The sequence below is a fragment of the Leptodactylus fuscus genome, chromosome 3, assembly GCF_031893055.1.
Source record: "Leptodactylus fuscus isolate aLepFus1 chromosome 3, aLepFus1.hap2, whole genome shotgun sequence".
NCBI classification, from domain to species: domain Eukaryota; kingdom Metazoa; phylum Chordata; class Amphibia; order Anura; family Leptodactylidae; genus Leptodactylus; species Leptodactylus fuscus.
The window spans coordinates 142,959,448-142,978,845 of NC_134267.1; the positions used below are offsets into that span (position 1 = coordinate 142,959,448).

The 19,398-nt window shown below is 44.6% G+C and overlaps 1 protein-coding gene and 1 pseudogene across 1 annotated transcript; one reads left to right on the forward strand and one right to left on the reverse strand.

The window, feature by feature from the left end:
* Nucleotides 1-24: 24 nt before the first annotated feature.
* Nucleotides 25-19,361, reverse strand: EEF1AKMT4 (EEF1A lysine methyltransferase 4). Its single transcript, XM_075266677.1, has 3 exons — nucleotides 19,180-19,361; nucleotides 10,751-11,034; nucleotides 25-1,818 (listed from the first exon to the last, which is right to left on the reverse strand). Exons 1-3 carry the CDS (start codon nucleotides 19,334-19,336, stop codon nucleotides 1,531-1,533), a joined length of 729 nt encoding a protein of 242 aa, XP_075122778.1. The 5' UTR covers nucleotides 19,337-19,361; the 3' UTR covers nucleotides 25-1,530.
* On the forward strand, nucleotides 16,738-16,852 carry LOC142198711 (small nucleolar RNA SNORA17; annotated as a pseudogene).
* Nucleotides 19,362-19,398: the final 37 nt, after the last annotated feature.

Sequence of the window (19,398 nt, forward strand, 5' to 3'; positions counted from 1 at the left end):
TCCAATATTAAAAACTTCCCCTGAATGTGGATGAATAAACATTATTACATAATGCCTCCTGTACTATTGTAACCTGTTATTTATAATATTCTAACCCTACTCATCAAATTTAAGAGAGATACTTTTATAACAATGCAGCTGTTAAAAGGGGTTTTCCAGGCAAATCTTCCTTCCAGATTTCTTCCTGCGAGATGGCTCCTCCCTCTTTTCTGACTCTGCTGGCGCACGCAATAGTCCCGGCATAGTTCTGTCCTCTGAGGCCGGCAATCCTGCACAGTAATGGTGGTTTGCTGGCTGCAGAATAGCTGCGCTACTATTGCACTCGCCAGCAGATTCAGAAAAGAGAGAGGAGCAGTCTTACAGGGGGAAGTCTGGAAGGAAGAGAGGTAAGTACAGGGTGGGGCAAAAGGTATGAACCGGTTTTAAAGGGATATAAAACAAAAACAACTCAACTTACAGAAATTATGTTTATATTGCTTAATTCAGTTCACAATCTAGTTTTTTTACATTAAGTTTTAAAGATGATATCAGGAAGATGGCGGCCGTCAGCAGCGATACACTCTTGAAGGCGAATTCTGAAGTTTTCAACAGTTCTTCTGCACATTTGGATGGGTATTGCCGTAACTTCCTCCCTGATTCTGTCCTTAAGTTCTTCCAGGGTATGTGGACGATTTTTAAAAACCTTTTCCTTTGGGTATCCCCAAAGAAAAAAGTCACAAATGCTCAAATCTGGTGAGCGCGCAGGCCACTCCACGTCACCCCTCACAGAGACGAGGCGCTGGGGGAACATTTGCCTCAATCTCGCCATTGAAATCCTAGCAGTGTCGGATGTGGCCCTGTCCTGTTGGGAAACACTTCAATAGCATTTCTTACCAGGATGACATTTTGAGGTGTTCTTACTGTTCTGGGTCTTCCAATTGCCGAAGGAGTTGCTGTTGAATCAGTTTTTTCCAATGTCCTAGCCCAACATCTAATTGCATTACCCGTAAGGGACGTTACCCCCAACAGGGATATTGAAGTGTAGTCGGAAGGCCCTCTGCGTGGTGATAACAGAACGACCATTTTCAAAAAACGTCATCACAGCAAACCCACGATGCTCTCCCGTCCAAGGCATGGATGCTACTGACAACTAGACCCTCCCACTCCCACAACGAGGCCCCGCCCCTCTTCCCACCGCCACCACAGGCTGAGTGCTAGCCGGTCAAAACCGGTTCATACCTTTTGCCCCACCCTGTATAATGGGGTGGGGGGAGTATTAGTGACTTTTCGTTCCGGAAATGGGGAACCGAACATCATTGGTTAACTAGAAAATGTCCCTGGGCTGGTCACTTGACCGCCCCAATGATATAGTTAAATATACATTTTTGATAAATTATGTAATCTAGAAAGTAGGCAGGGGAGGGTGTTTAGATTAGTGTAGGAATTACATTTTATCCTGGACAACCCCTTTAAACACTGAAGGCCCATTATATACAAATACATTTATATGCCATCTTCCGTTTAATGACGTCTTCAAGCATTCCTCTTCCTTCATATTTGGATGTTATTGAGAAAATCTTCATCATCACATGGTAAGAGAGTTGAAGTTTGCTCCAGGTCTTCATATGACTTGTATAGACTTTGTCCCCTATCAAGGTCCAAAGATGTCAATTGTCTCCCTTTGTGCATAGTATAGAAGAAATAATGAAAGTCTCTACCATAAGTGTCACATGACACAGACCAGCCATACTTGGGTTGTGCATAGTGCTGAGTGCGGAAATGCGGAGGGGAGAATGTGATGGACATGAAGCATCCACTGGGGGTGAGGACCCGACTAACCTGTACAACAAAAACACAAGTTTTAGATGCTGAGAAAATATTTGGAAAGCAATGATCAATGAAAACAAACACACACATTCAGTCTTATAGATGTAGCAGTGCATCAATAAGGCTATGTTCACATGTGTCAAAGTCTCCACCTGAAATTGGCACGCAAAAACCCCCCACACAAACAAATGACACCTGCCAGACCCCACTATATATTCTCCGTATGTGATCGCTCTTTTAGTGGACTGCATGTCCGTTGTTCTGGTCCTCCAGTAAATAATACTGCTTTTAGAGTCTGTGTGTAGGTTGTAAATCATGGGGGAGAGACAGAAAGGTGTATAAAGTATATGGAGGGAAGATACAGCAAGGGCCGGGCACTGTGTTGCCAAGGAATTCGGGATGTCGGATCCAGAATCTGATAAACTTGTATTATAAGCCGGCAGAGAGAAGACGCATGGGTCTACCCAAATAAGAAGATGCCTACAGGCAGCTTGGTTTCCATGACAACCTGACCAGACAACACTCAAGGCTGCCTTGGTCTCTTGTTTAGTATCAAGAACTCCTCCTTGAATCAAATTAAACAGGTCAGAGGTCACCGGTCAGACATATACGCAAGGTCACATAGTTGTCAAGGCAAGAGTATAAGTGTCACAAATGGAGCATAGACCGTACATCCCAGAGAATAGTCATCACTGTATTAAGACATATGGCCTCTCCCCCACATCAAGGTTTTCTGGGAGATTTTTTATTTTAGGGCCTAGCGTGCCTCATCGGCTGCTGCATACACCGGCATGGTACTTATGGGCTTAGTAGAAGGCCCAGAAAGACAAATAAAAATGGACTGAACATATTAAAACTGATGAGTAATATTCACCTTATCTGATCCCCTGACATTGCTGTTCTCATATCGCCTTGTCCCATTTACAACAAGCCAAAAATGGCTAGAAGTGGCCACTCAGCCAGTCAGTGCTGGGATCCTGGAGGTAGAGATGGACACCAGGATGCAGACAGGAGCTAGGAGCTGGCCGGGGTCAAGGGGTTGTTAAGGAGAATAATGCTTAGATATTTTAACAGATTCTGTTTTTTAGCTATTGTTGTTATCTCCAGACAAGCCATAAATTAGCATAAAATGTCCTTCATCCGCAGAAGCAATGTTTCACCAACTGTTTAGTTATGTGGAGTCTTCAACTACTGTGGCCTCCTGCCCTTGTCTCCAATCTAAAGGTGCTACATGATGAATAGGAAACATCTCAACAACAATCAGTGGGGACTTCACTTTTCCGGTGAATCCAACAAGACAGAAATCAACTTTTTGGATCTCACTTTGGTTGGTGAAGGGGACAAGATACATACTAAGACCTTTTTCAAAACAGTGGACTGTAACAGCTTACTGGATTATAGAAGTCTACACTATAAAAAGTGGAAAGACAACGTCCCGTTCGGACAATATAAGAGAGTACGACGTAATTGTACGGTCGACAATGATTTTGAAAGACAAAGTAAGGTCTTGACGAACAGATTTTTGGAGAAGCATTATCCTAAGGGCTTAGTGGACGCAGCCAGAGAACGGGCTTCTTGCTCCAATCAGCGGGAATGTCTCCAATCCAAGAGAAAGACGAATCAGGAGAATTACAGCTGTAATTTTATAACAACCTACAACGGTCTACACCCCAAAATTAGAAAAATTCTGAAGGAGCATTGGTTTATCTTAGAAGGGGACGACTTTCTTAAACCTTTAATCCCCAAACAACCCAAGCTGACGTTTCGAAGAGCCCGCACTTTGAAGAGTACCTTGGCTCCGGGCAGACTACGTGATCAGAGCAGTATACGGATGCCCAATCCGCCAAGTATAGAACCAGCGGGAAGCTACCGCTGCAACAGCAAGAAGTGCAAATGTTGCACAAGTATTAAGAATGACGTACATAATATAACCAGCAACTCCACTGGAGAGATTTTCCCGATTAGACAACATCTATCCTGCTATTCAAATTTTGTAATATACGTCCTGGAGTGCCCATGCGGCCTCCAGTATGTAGGGCGCACCATTAGAACCTTGAGGGAGAGGCTTACAAAACACCGTTCGAATGTGAATAACCGATTCCTTAAACACAGCGTATCCAGACACGCAGCCTCTGCTCATGATGGATCCTTTGCTAATTTCTCAATAGTTCCAATAGAACATATCCCCATCTCCTGTCCAAACAGATTTAGTACGTTACGTCGGAAGGAGATGTATTGGATATATAAAATAAACTCACTGACTCCAATAGGTCTAAATGAAGCCTTGGAAGACATTTCTGGCTAATCAGGCACTGGGAACCTGACTTTTTCCAGCAATAGAATTAAGTCGAGTGTCAGGATATTTACCCTCTTAAGGTCGCCTCAACTATAGATCATTGGGTCATTTTAAGTGTTCATATTTATTTAACATACGTGAACACTCGATGGGTTTATTCATCTTATCAATAACGTACACAGTAATTCCATACACACCCGGTTTTATGTAGTTTTTGTACACATATCTATATTTATATATCCCTTATTTACAGTGAAACATCCATCAGTATAAAGACTAATCTGGGTTGCAGCATCTATCATTATTTTAAATAGTACATATGCAGGGACTTGATGAGTTCATTCATTTATTAATTTTTGTATATTTTTAACTATTGGTGGCACCAAGTGTCTATCTTATCACGATTTTATTTATCTCCTGTATACTTACCATAAGTGTATATATATCTCCTTTACCTATAATATCTGCATCTAAACATCCAGCAGTCTAAAATAGATTGTAATACTAATTTAAATATATTTCTAATAGAAACACATATGGTTTAAATGCCCATATGCTTACTGGTTGCTTAGTGATCGCCTCTCACCATTTCTGGGATATTTATCCCAGACAAAGAATCTTTCCATCCATGGACAAGCCACTGACTCGGCTGTGCTATTTCAGCCCTGCCAGTCAGTTGCGCATGCGCGGGTTTGTGCTCCGTCTCGGGTACATGATCGGCTCCCTCCGACTTGTCCCGAGACGTGTACACAGGGCGAGCCGGGCCGGCGCATGCGCACTGGCTTTTTCTAGACGCCGGGACTCTTCTCCACGTGCGGCAATCTGCGCACGCGCCTGGAGAAAGAGCGCACGAGTATCCACCACCACCAATGGTATTTATAGAATTAGTCTCCGTCGGCTGGAGAAGCATCCAGCTCGACGTGAGTTAAGGTAAGGACACAAGGTTTCCCTCTATTATCGTCCTTTGACAGCTTGTTCTGTCTAATATGGCATTTTGAACTGAATCTCCTCCTATTCAATAGTAATCTTATAACTTTTAATGTATATGTTGGATGTGACATTGTGTGCCTGGTGGGACTTGTCCAGACCACCTGTTTTATATCTTGGGAACTACATCCAGAGAATTTGCTGTATTCTATACTAGAGTTCCAATTATTTTATTCACTTGATAACCAATTGCTCTATATGGTATATTATGTTTAGTTGTGAACTAATCGCACTGTTCGCACATATGAATCAGTCATTTATTGACCTTTGTTTTTATTGAATAGAACTACCATGTTTATACTCTTTAATGAGATTTTTTAATCAGCAAGACAGCCTTACTTTTATAGAGATGCATTTGATTTTATTATACATTTTCTATTTATTGTGATACAGTACATACACTTGAGAAAGGGCACCGATGCCCGAAACGCGTTGTGTTTCTTTTACTGGAATAAAAGTCTTCTTACTATCCATCAACTGAGCGCGGTGATCCTCTTTGTAATCTGGTCCTCTTCCTATACATGATGAATAGGAGCAGAGAGCGGATTCTGGCTTGTGGATTGCGTCCGATAGCTGATCGGCATGGTGTCTGATACTGATGACTTATTGTGCGGATAGGTCATCGGTATCCAACTTTGTTGGGTCCTGGACAACCTCTTTAATATTTGCCCCTTGGAACATAGGCTCCAACAAAAGACAACTGGGCCTTGGTGCCAGCTTCCTCTGGGTGCAGTTGTCTGAATAAATCTTACCAAACTGATTTTTATATCCCAAATGTTATACATACTCAAAAACTCACAGAGGAGAGTTGTACATGAGCTTAACTGCATTTTCCAGAACATAAATTTGGAAGATGCCGCTCATAAATTCGTGATACATTAGCTATCCACACAGATCCAGCAACTCAGAGGTTAGGGCACAGCCTCCAGTATACCTGATTAAGTTACAAGCAACTGAAGTATAATGGTGACATCTTCTCTCCTGGAGGTAGGGAAACTGGGAACAAGGTTTTATCTGTACCCTACCCTCCCAGCTTGTTTAGAAGATCTCAGACAAGGCAAAGGAAATGTTGGGCCTGTCCGGATTTACCCCATACTCCCCTATCCAGAATTTTTGAAATTGGAAAACTGCTGGGCTTACATTTATCTTGTTGTTATTCAAAGATGGGCAACTTAAAGGGGTTGTCCCATAAAAAGCATCCTATCTATACTGCTAGTTTAAGTGGATTTAAGATTTTTCCTAAATACATCGCTTTATCAAAACTGCTTTGTTTGGCCGCTATCTTAATTTATTTAATTAGAATTTTTATTATTTAATTATTGAATTTGGCTGATAAGGGCTGAGATAGGGAGTCCGTTACCTCTGTATGTAATGCAAGCTGACTCAAATCCAGCTCTGCTACATCAGCTTTATACAGCTACATCGGCTTTATACTGTGGTAATGCATTTACAACCAATCCCTCATTACTGACTGCAAATATAGCAGATAGCAAAGCAAGTGAAACCCCGCCCACCACTGTGCCGAGAAATCCAGGAAGTGAAGAGAGCACAGAGCCCTGCAGGATGCAGAACAAGAGTTATGGGAATACCCCTTTAATAGAGATGAGCGAACACTGTTCGGATCAGCCGTTCCAAACAGCACGCTCCCATAGAAATGAATGGAAGCACCTGGCACGGCGACCGGCCGCCGGCTAAGTGTACGTGCCAGGTGCTTCCATTAATTTCTATGGGAGTGTGCGGTTTGGAACGGCTGGAACTGCCTAACCAACAATAATGCCAATTCCGGCAATGGAGATGTGCATGTGAGGCAGTGTAGGTGGGGGCCTTTCTCCTAGACTTCACTACTCAGGAGGGTGGTACTAATGGTACATTTCTAAGAATTACAGTTTCATACTGAAAGCAGTTTTAGAAGCCAGGCCTCTCTCTGTACAAAGTAAATGGGTGCAGGATGTAGGATCTATAAATGACAAGGTACTAGAAAATATATAAGTAGTGGCACCTCATGTGCCTTAGTAAATTGGGGGACAACTAAATGTAATAGATGCACTAAAGATTGGGCACATCTTTTACATGTTATGTGGATTTGCCCAGGATTATGTACCTTTTGGAAAGCAGTTATAAATTCTGTGGGGCAGATTTACTTTTGTAATAAGTTTGACCCCGTGGTCTGCATAGTATTAGGATATGCTTCTGCTATCCCTGTGACAAAGTCAGTTTGTAATGTAGAAATGTGTATACCAGGATCGTAGCTTATTAGCAGTAAATTGGAGGGATTCTCACCCTTTCCAACAGGTATCTGAATTGAAAGTTAGGTTTGCTGAGACTGTAAAATCTTTTATATCAGAAAAGAGTAACTTATATACATGGGCTCCATGGGCTTGATACCCCCCAGGTCTAGTACCCAGAACTCTTCTTGCTGCTGAATCACCTTTAGGGCTGGAGTCACTTGTGGGGATCAAGTGGCCTAGCCCCTACCTCTATTGATACAAGTGATGTTTTTGGTTCCTACTGCTTTCTATTGTATAATGTGCTACATTCCATGGAATGCCGTTGAGATTTTGATAAGGGTCTCTCTGCCCTGTTGCTAATCATCTAGAAATACCTAGGACTGAGCTTCGGGAGCTGCACCACATTACCGACTCCCAGAAATGGTCAGTCAACAACATGGACCTTCCTAGATTTATGAAACTAGCAAAAAGAAGAAAAAAAAAAAAAGGTGTTTTTTTTTCCCTAAGCAACCACTCACAAAGACAGTTTTTCAGAAATCTGCACAATAAAATTGTCCAAAAAAGCATTTATGCTTGGCCTTTACTTCTCAACTGCATTGGGATTCCTAAAGAAAACTGATGGATTGTATAGGAGACTTGGGGAAATTCCCTACGCCAAGGAGTAAAGAGCGACAATACAAGAATTTAACTGGCACTTGGCAAAAAAGACTTTTTACATGAGCCAAAACAAATGGTATGGAGCAGGTGAATGATTGATAAGGGTTTCCCACTTTATCACTGGCTATAATATCTCACAATGTGATGGATGAGCACAAGACATTACTTACTGATATGCCACGAGCTCTGTGTCGCTCTCCTTCTCTGTACAATACCATAGCTGTACAAGTACAGTGCCTCATTCTCAGTATGGAAGCTGATGGAGGGGCATGAGACCAGCCAGGACACAAGCCATCTCCACTGAATAAAACTGAAAATAAAATTAGCACATGTGCAGTGCCATGCGCAGTGTAGTTCAATGGAAGCTGCTGACTGTCTGACTGGTCACGTGTTTCTCCATTACTGGCCATATTGAAAACAGGCCATTCAGAGAAGCAGACTGTACCAACATCACAGAACACATAACATTATACTAGTAAGGTATAACCAATAGCAATGATTCCTTTGCCCATATAAAAGATCAGATCAGTAATGTAATCAGCAGATGCATTTGCTGGCCTGTCGGCTGACCAATTCAGATCTTCCCACCAGACAATAATAAAAACAAATTCTGTGTAAATAATCAGTGCAGGAATTGGGAGTTTTTACACTGTAATTTAAATATTTACATATTACACTGTGATACATGCATACATAAATATAAATGTACACATACAGGTTATCTACAAAGAGTAAACATCCACTGTCTACATTACTAGGTGCATTCAGATTAAATGGATTATATAAAGTATATTCAATAAAGCAGATTTTTTGTCCTAATAAAACCGGCTTTTTTTTCTATACACAAACAATATAAACACATCACCTGTGTGCCACTACACTTTGCTGTCCTTCATGCTGCGTGCAGGAAAATGGAGACAAAAGTATTTGTAATGCAGTCAACAATACATATCTAATAAGCAAAGTGGATTATTTGCCATGGCCCTGAAGCCATGTTATGCAGTTTTCCCCATGTAGATAGAGGGAAAATAAATATAATAATATAAGTGTCAATTATATACAACAGGTATAAAGTCTACATGTGCCTAGCAATAGAACTGACGAATATACACAGCACCACCTAGTGCACAAACACAGGATTACAGCAAAAAGGGTTTTATAAACCGCTGAAGAAAATAGTGTTTCTGTCTTGCATGCATGCAGTAAAACAAAACACAAGCCATCTGACAGCACCAAGCATCTATTAGCTAAAGTCAGAACTGGAATTCAAGAAAGAAGAGGAGAAGTAGGGGGTCGTTCACATGACTTTTATTGATGCATTTTGGCCCCTGCTGCAGATTACTGCAGTTACCAAATGTGCTATTGTACCAAATGCACTGTCCTGATCATAATGATCATAAGTGTCATTTCACAAATATTACCATGAAACAGCTTAGTACCGGAGCAGGTCTAAAAAAAAACCCTATTTCTATAGACCTGTAGTGTTTATTTCTGTATGGTTATTGGTGTGGCTTTGCAGCTTTTACTGCAACACACGATCAATTATGTGTGAACATACACTAAAGCCTGCTCTTATTTTGTGGCTGTATGAAATATCCAGGGGGCAACAGTGATACAAATACAAGGCATGGACACAGCTTTAATCCTTCAAAGCTTTTGATTTTGTGGCAGCATTTGTGACATTTAAAACAAACTACAGTGCTTTTGGTGTTATATAAAAGATGAGATTCTGGGTTTATCTTCAGTATTTCTAATCGTTAGAAACACAGTCAAGATTGACATGAGCTGCAGTTCCATATAAATATACTATAATCTTGACTGTGTTTTTAATTTATGGCATCTCTGAGAATAGTACAGATGAACTGAGAAGCTAATCCTTCGTATGGCACCAAAAGCACTGTTCCACATTGTATAATAGCCAAGATATAACAGTTTACTCACTTAGCCCATACGCCCCTTCTCCAGGGATAAATGAAAGGGGAAAATAAAACAAGGTAAAATGGACAGAAGTGGATTACAAGGAAAGGGGCAAAACAAGCCCTTAATAAGGTACATTACAACATTACGGTGGACCTATCATGTCTTCGAGCACATGCCGTGTTATATACTAATAGAAAGCTGGCAGTGCACTGAATTCAGTTTTCCCATTATGTGCCCGGATGAAGTTTTCAGTGCATTTACCGATAGCTCTTCACTGTCAGAAGGGCGTTCCTGACAGTCTAACTGGGAACACCCCTCCTGGCAGTCTGTCTGTAGCGCTGTACTGTGAGGGGGCATTCCTTACTGCCCAGGCATGACGCTGAGCGGTGAGGAACGCCCCCCGGCCCTGACAGTACTTGTCCATAGACTAGTACTGAGTGGGTGCACGTTCCTCACTACTCAGCGTCATGGCTGGGTGGTAAGGAACGCCCTCTCACAGTACAGCGCTACAGACAGACTCTCAGGATGGGTGTTCCCAGTTAGACTGTCAGGAATGCCCTTCTGACACTGAAGAGATATTGTTAATGGGACCGATCGCTCTTCTCCCAGGGCACATGACGGAAAAGCCGATAGAGCGCTGAATTCAGCGCACTATCAGCTTCCTAGTGGTATATAGCATGTGCCCGAGGACATGATAGATTCTCTTTAATGTTACGAATGCTGTCAAAAAAATTTATAGTTTTTGAAACTTTAGCTATGCTTCAATCTGTGCTCTGCAGGTCAATCTTTGCAGTTGTGATGCAGCTTAAGGCCACACATCACTACAGTAGTCATCTGACCTAAGCAAATCTCCCACCTCACTCAGCACTTCATCCACAAGGGCAATTGTGTCCTGGGAAACTCTCCATGGATCTTTTTCATCAACCATCATCGCATCCAGTGTTCCTTTTTCAATAACCAGGTCAAATGTTCCATCAGGAAACTGAAGGTGCCGTGCGTCCATGACCATCCAGCTCATGTCTGGTACACCGGCATTTCTCTGTGTCATCTCCTTGATACATACTGGTGAATAATCAATACTGACAAGTGGCCTCACTCCTTCCTTGTGCAACTCAGCACTCAGTGAACTTGTACCACATCCTAGAAGGAGACAAAAAAATTTAAAAATTAAAAACACAAAACTAATAACTGAGGTGACACAGTACTGTGGAATTTAGAAGCCAGGTTGAAATTTCTAGTAGCCAGACAATACAAACCAAAATAGACAAACAGAAAACAACCCAAAAATGTAAGCACTTTAGCTACCCAACCTCTGGATTATACCCAGCCCTCCTGCTGAACATATCTGTGTCAAGTAGCAGCAGACATAGCTTGATCATGTATAATGACCATAAGACCTCATGTAAATGGCAGAGAATTCATGTTTCAGGACCAAGCAGGTATACTGTGAGACATCTTAAGCTATCTCCATACTGCATCATATTTCCCTATAATACCTCCGTCCTGGATAGCATGGAGAACCTAATCACACTTTCTGGAGCAAACCTTACTGTGCTGGTGTGAATGTCGCCAACCTTTGTACTATTTTTAGGTATGTAGTTAACTATATCTTATGGGAAACTAAAGATCAACCAAGAGAGGAAGAGGTGAAAAAAAAAACACATGCACACACACAACAAATGTGCACAGAAGCTATTTTGAGAGCCCTGACCTATAGCCAGTGAATATGGACAGGCAGCTGTCACAGATATCAGCGTTCTCTGCAACAAAGTATCTAAAAGCAGTGCATATGCAGAATCAATATGGGCAGCACATTATTATATTTTACCATCTTAAATTTACAAAATATTATTCAGCTTCTCATGTCATCAATGAGGTTATTAATGGTTGTCTGAAAAGGGTTTTTGTAGCTGCCATCCAATAACAATAATGCTCTATGTGAGACAAGTCTTGAGAAGCAGCAGGCCATTGTAGCATATGTAGGCCACACATTAGCTCAAACAGGATGCGTTTTGACATTTTTCTGGTTGGAAAGCAACTTGTTGTTCCCACTTGCGCTCTGTTTCATTCCGCCGGTTTTGCGCCTGTCCTAAGCCCCGTCGAAACTGGACAGGGGACGGCTTCGCAGCGGTCACTTTTAAAACCCATTCATTTGAATGGATTTTAAAAGTAAATCGCTGGTGTCTGCCTGCAGCCTCTCGGCGGGGAAACATTTTTTTTTGGTAGGACACAAAGTTGGACATGCAGTCTGGCCAAAAAAACTGTTTCCCCACAAAGAAGCTGCAGGCTGACACCAGCGATTTACTTTAAAAATCCATTCAAATGAATGGGTTTTAAAAATGACCACCGGGAAGCTGTCCCCTGTCCAGTTTTGCTGGGGCTTAGGACTGAAAACCGGCAGAATTACATAGAGCGCACAGGGGTGCAAGTGTGATCGCCCCCCTAACACTAGTAGTAGTTAGTATTCCTGAAAATAAAGACTTGAGGGGTCCAGCTGCTGAACATTATGCCAGCCCACACCAGAGTAGAACTGGTGTAATGTCCCATCGTGAAGGATTCTTCACAGCATTGCCCACGTAGTCTCCAGACCATTGTGCCGGAGAAAAAAGTGGGACTTCTCACTGAAGAGGACTGACCTCCATTCCAGCCTTGACTGTGCACTATGATAGCCTTCAAGAGCACTGCTAACTTTTTTTAATGACTAACAACCACTATGTTTATTTCTTTTGTTCCACCTGCAGTAGGCAGTACCCGACTCCGATCTCCTTCAGTTCAGCTGCAAGGTGGCTCTTGCTCTACAGCAGAGTTTCCCAGCCATTTACACCCCAGAAGAAAAATTGACTTGGGGCTGCCCTATCAAACATTTTTTTTACCACTATACAAAAGAAAATCAATCACAGTTACTGATGGCAAAAGGACCCATATGACAGAGACTAGAAAAACTTAAATGGTCCCCTAACATAAAGCAACCTTTACTAAGACGTATTATAAAAGACTCCGGATAATAACGAAAAACAGGTGCACCCTTGGCTGTATTGCGAGCAGAGTACAGTATATGTCCCATATAATTTTGTATAGTACTCACAACAAGTATACAAAATTGTATGGGAAATATACCGTACAGGGTGCACCTGTTTTTCAGTATTACCTGGAGTCTTTTATAATACATCTTAATAAACATTATGTTATGCTAAACAAAAAACCACTGCAATCTTGATGTAGTGGTTTTTAAAGCAGTTTTTTTTTAATTTATATGTAAAATAAAACAAGTTAAACAAATTTCTTTCAATTGTGAAGTTAGAAAACATCAGCAAAAACGTCACTTTTAACTGCACCCTCAAAACTACACCATCCTATACTTTACAGCCAACCACCCCCACACAGCACATAGCAAAACTCATCTTTCATCACCAATGGTAAATTCACCATCACCATACTCCTTTAGTGGCTCCCACACAGAATAATGCTGCACAGTGGCGCCCCCACATCGTTGTTACAAATCCTTACCAAGTCCTGTTACCACCGAGATCTAAGCAGATTTCCTACCTGATGTAACAGATCTGTGCTAAGCCTAAATGGGAAACTTTAGGGACGGAGATAGAAGTGACATTACAGAATGGTAGTTGAGTGTCACATTGCTGAGAGTGCCCCAGCGGTCAGGAGAGTGTGTGTGTGGGGGGCTACAAGTCCCCCTGCATACTGCCTTTACATGAGGAGCCAGTGCACTTGGGTGATTGGCATTTCATTCACTTCTATGAGCCTGCCGGAGATTACAGTCCCATAAAAGTAAAAGAACTGGTGGTCACCTAAACACAATGGTGCTTTACTTACAGGGTGGATGCACCCAAATAATAGGGTGCATAGGGGATAAGTGTCAGATCATTGGGGACAAAAAAAAAAGTCTCCTTGTGATGAGACGCCAGTATGCTTCTGTTACCGATGCTCCATACACTTGTATGGGGTTGCCAGGACTACGATCTCCAGGAGCCCCAAAGATGTGAATACGCGGTGTATGTATGGTGATGGTCTCTGATCGCAGGGCAATATGTGGTCTTATCTTGGTATTAAAAGTGCTCCTTGGGGAGCACTTAAATTTACCCTCTTTCCTCAGGCGGATATGGGAGATCCAGCCTGGCTCTGACCCCTGGGTCACAAAATCTAAACCAACCCCTGACCCCAGGTCGCTCCATCCCCTCTTGATTTCACAGGTGTTAGGGGCTCAAGACCTCTGGTGTATGTTGTTGTAGGCCTAAGTCAGACAGCCTTCTGCTGTGGTGATCAAACTGTTCTAAAGTTTATTACATTGCACAGGTATTTATAGACAATGGGTCTATGAGCAAGCTGAACAGCATTTGTCCTTATATGGTCAAGCTAACTTATATCCTGTATAGTTCAAACCTGCTTAAACCAATTTAAACCAATACTGGTTTTTCTCTCTTTCAAGCTTGGTAACCCTTATACACAGCACATAATTCCTTAGTAGAGATAAGCGAACACCGTTCGATCGAATACATATTCGATCGAATATCAGGCCGTTCAAGGTATTCGATTATAATCGAATACCACGAGGCAAACGCAGTAAAAATTCGTATCCCCTCCCACATTCCCTGGCGCGTTTTTTGCACCAATAACTGCGCAGGGGAGGTGGGACAGGAACTACAACGGAGACAGTGAAAAAAAATCGGAAAAAGTAATTGGCTGGCTAAATCAGGTGACCTCCAATTTAGACGAATGGTGGATTTAACATTCAACTAATTTGGGACTGTGAACTATGTGACTGTGAGACAGGGATAGATGTACATGCAGGGTTAGCTAGGGATTACCTTTATTTAGGGGGGAATGTCACTCACCCAGCTCTTTGGGGCTCCATCTCGTCGGGATCCCTGTCAGCTTGCGATATGCGCGAGCTGACTTTTTCCCTTAGGAATGCATTGATCAGTGTTGATTGGCCGAATGTATCCAATACTGCACACTCAGCTCAACTACACTCTGCAGACGATACTGCACACTCAGCTCAACTACTCCGGAGTTGAGCTGAGCACACGGCCTGATGTAGGAGAGCTGGCCGATGTAGCAGTCCGATAACACACTCAGCACTGCTTCATCGGACTGCTAACATCGGCCAGCTCTGCACTACTCCCAACCATCCCTCCATCTACTCCTCCTGTCACTCACATCTCGTGTGTAGCAGAGCTCAGTGCACACTCAGCTCTACTACATCTCTACAACAGAGTGTAGAGAGGTAGCAGAGCTGAGTGTGTGCTGAGCTCTGTTACACCAGAGATGTGTGTGACAGGAGGAGTAGCTGGAGGGATGGTTGGGTGTAGCAGAGCTGAGCTCTGTTTCATCTCCGGTATCCGGAGTAGACGAGCTAACTGCACGGCTAGCTCTGCTTCATCTCGCCATAGAAATGCATTGACCAGCATTGATTGGTCAGTGTACTGCATTCGGCCAATCAACGCTGGTTCTGCCGAAGGAGGCGGAGTCTAAAATCGGACCAGAATGGAAACTGCTGTGGACCGATTTTAGACTCCGCCTCCTCAGGCAGAACCAGCGTTGATTGGCCGAATGCTGTACACTGGCCAATCAACGCTGGTCAATGCATTCCTATGGGAAAAAGTCAGCTCCGGCATATTGCAAGCTGAGAGGGATCCCGACATAATAAAGGTACTTGATGCCCCCAGACATGCTTCCCCTGCTGTCCCAGTTGCTTTCCAGGGTGTTGGCATCATTTCCTGGGGTGTCTTAGTGGACTTGGTGACTCTCCTGAGTCGAATGGTGGGATCCCCTGTAGCGAAGCATTTTCTCCCATAGACTATAATGGGGTTCGATATTTGTTCGAATAGTCGAATATTGAGCGGCTATTCGAAACGAACATCGAATATTGAACATTTTACTGTTCGCTCATCTCTATTCCTTAGCTTAAACCAGTTTGACTAGTAAAATTGCTAGTCACTGTGAGAAAGAGCAGTTTCGGCCCCCACCTGTTCTTCTGTCACATACACAATTTTTTCAAAAGATACTTTAACCCTTCACACAGGTAATGACTCACTTGTGATATTTGAGCTGGCTGACAAAGTAGACTGGGGTTCCATAGGGATTCTAACACGACCATTGACCACAGCGGATCGCCTCATTCCTTGCAGTTAGTGAAAGCTAATGTAATCGTGCTGTAAGTTGCAAGGTGCTGCAACGCACATAATTCAGACATGTTGGATTTTTTCATGATCGGCGTATGACCATTATGGCAGCATTAGAGTCACAATGTGACAGAACTGACCTCGCAACATGGTGGCTCAGTGGGTAGCACTGCAGCCTTACAGCGCTGGATTCCTGGGTTCGATTCCTACCAAGGACAACATCTGCCAGAAGTTTGTCTGTTCTCTCTGTGTTTGCATGGTACTCCAGTTTCCTCTCACACAGACATACTGAGCCCTATATGGGGGCAGTGACTAGGAATGGTGTAAAGCGCTGCGGAATATGATGGCGCTATACAAGTAAGCACAATAAATAAATCTGTTTTGGGCTATGATGACTTTCGTATTGTGGTATCCTCAGGGCCGCCGATAGGCCAGTACTACTGCTACTGGCGTCAGGGGCCCGGCCAAATTTAAAAATTGGGGGGGCCCGGGCCCCTAGCACCGGCAGCAGTCATTGTATGTCCTGCTTGTTTCAACACAGATCTGCATCCAGAGGACGCAGATCTGAGTTGAACACATACGCGGCTGAAGCGAGGAGCTGACCTGTGTCAGCTCCTCGCTTCGCCGCTGCCCGCCTCTCTCGCTGACACATGCGGCTGAAGCGAGGAGCTGACCTGTGTCAGCTCCTCGCTTCACCGCTGCGGCCTCTCTCGCTGACACATATGCGGCTGGCTCAGCCGCATATGTGTCAGCGAGAGAGGCGGCAGCGGCGAAGCGAGGAGCTGACACAGGTCAGCTCCTCGCTTCAGCCGCATATGTGTCAGCGTCAGCAAGAGAGGCGGCAGCGGCGAAGCGAGGAGCTGACACAGGTTAGCTCGCTTCAGCCGCTGAAGCGAGGAGCTGGCCTGTGTCAGCTCCGCACTTCGCCGCTGCTGCCGGCTACCCGGCAGTGTAGACACGATGTGATGACGTCACATCGCGTCTACAACTGTGCGCCAGTAAGAGAGAGAGGCGCGCAGAGAGCAGCGGGGGAACGAGGAAAAGGTAAGTGTAATGTGCATTATGTGGAACGTGAAACTGGGGGCAGATGAAGGCGAGGACGGCATGGCACTGGGGGCAGAGATGGGGGGACATGAATCTGGGGGCAGAGATGTGGGGGACATGAATCTGGGAAAGAGATGGAGGGGACATGAATCTGGGGGCAGAGATGGAGGGGACATGAATCTGGGGGCAGAGATGGGGGGGACATGAATCTGGGGGCAGAGATGGGGGGGACATGAATCTGGGGGCAGAGATGGGGGGACATGAATCTGGGGGCAGAGATGGAGGGACATGAATCTGGGGGCAGAGATGGAGGGGACATGAATCTGGGGGCAGAGATGGGGGGACATGAATCTGGGGGCAGAAATGGAGGGACATGAATCTGGGGGCAGAGATGGAGGGACATGAATCTGGGGGCAGAGATGGAGGGACATGAATCTGGGGGCAGAGATGGGGGGACATGAATCTGGGGGCAGAGATGGAGGGGACATGAATCTGGGGGCAGAGATGGAGGGGACATGAATCTGGGGGCAGAGATGGGGGGACATGAATCTGGGGGCAGAGATGTGGGGGACATGAATCTGGGAAAGAGATGGAGGGGACATGAATCTGGGGGCAGAGATGGAGGGGACATGAATCTGGGGGCAGAGATGGGGGGGACATGAATCTGGGAAAGAGATGGAGGGGACATGAATCTGGGGGCAGAGATGGGGGGACATGAATCTGGGAAAGAGATGGAGGGGACATGAATCTGGGGGCAGAGATGGGGGGACATGAATCTGGGGGCAGAGATGGAGGGACATGAATCTGGGGCAGAGATGGGGGGACATGAATCTGGGGGCAGAAATGGAGGGACATGAATCTGGGGGCAGAGATGGAGGGACATGAATCTGGGGGCAGAGATGGAGGGACATGAATCTGTGGGCAGAAACGGAGGGGACATGGATCTGGGGGCAGAGATGGAGGGGACATGAATCTGGGGGCAGAGATGGAGGGACATGAATCTGGGGGCAGAGATGGAGGGACATGAATCTGGGGGCAGATGAAGGGTGTATATGAAGCTGGGGGAGAGAAGGAGGGGGGACATATAATTTACGGGTGACTGTAGGAGGATTATACAGTGTGCGGGCACATGAAAATTAATGAGTGGGCGGAGTCAACATAACAGTGGGTGGGGCTAAATTTCCCGCGGCGCGCAAAGCAAATTTTGTCCCTCTTTTGGGTCTTCAACAGTTGTGAGGTATGGGTACAGGGGGCAATGGAAAGATGTTAGAGGGTGGACAGGGGGGATTATTGGGACATCGGGTGTGCGGCACTGAGGGAACTGGGGCAATAATATATAATATATAAGTTTTTAGCTGGAGAATAATAATGATGTAGGCTATGCTACTAGCATAGCAGCCTGTTTGGGGGTGGGACTTTCACTTTAAAGGAGTGTTCACATTGCGTTTTTGGCCTCCCTTGCTGGGATACGTTGGTAACCAGTCACAATCAGCTCCCCACTTATCCCTGCATGGAGAACTGCAGGCCCCCCTTTTTTTTTAATGGCCAGTTCTTCGTGCAGGGATAAGTTGACAGCTGATTTTGACTGGTTACCAACGGATCCCGGCAAGGGAGGCCAAAAATGCAATGTGAATAAGCCCTGAGGATTTATTAAGAGGGCTCTTATAGATGGTGTTGGCTCTCTATAGGCGCTGTCACACGTAGCAGATTGTACCTGCAAATAGAATCTGATTAAGCCTTGTAATGCTGCTAAATAAAGGGAAATGTAATACAGAATTGGTGTGTCGCAAAATAAGGTCGTTTTAAAATGGCGGGGGGGGGGGGGGGGGGGGGCAGACACTTAGGCTGTATGGGGCCCCAAAATTCCTGATGGCGGCCCTGGGTATCCTGCGGATTGTCACACTACCATATAGCCCTGGCCTAAACCTAACAACATGAAAGTGCACAAACAGCCTGCCATGCTCCTCAGCACACAAGATCACATCCTCTACAATGGACAGCCATTGACTTTAATGGTACGGTATGTAAAAGACAACAAGAGCTGTCGGTAGTAAGGTACTAGTAGTAGTGTACTATACAGTAACTAGTAGAAAGCGGATACCGAGCACAAGTCCTCTGGTCCCGGGCCGCAGCTCTCTCCTCAGTAGGTGGGCGAAATCACGGTAAGCTCCAAACCACTCATGTCCCCCGGTAAGGAGCTGCTCCTCCTCCTCATACCGGGAGTCCCAGTACTCCAGCTCCTTGTACCGGCCAGACATGTGCTTGCTCCGCCGGCAATCCCAAGCCGAGTGACGTAACACTGGGGGCGGAGCCTATTGCT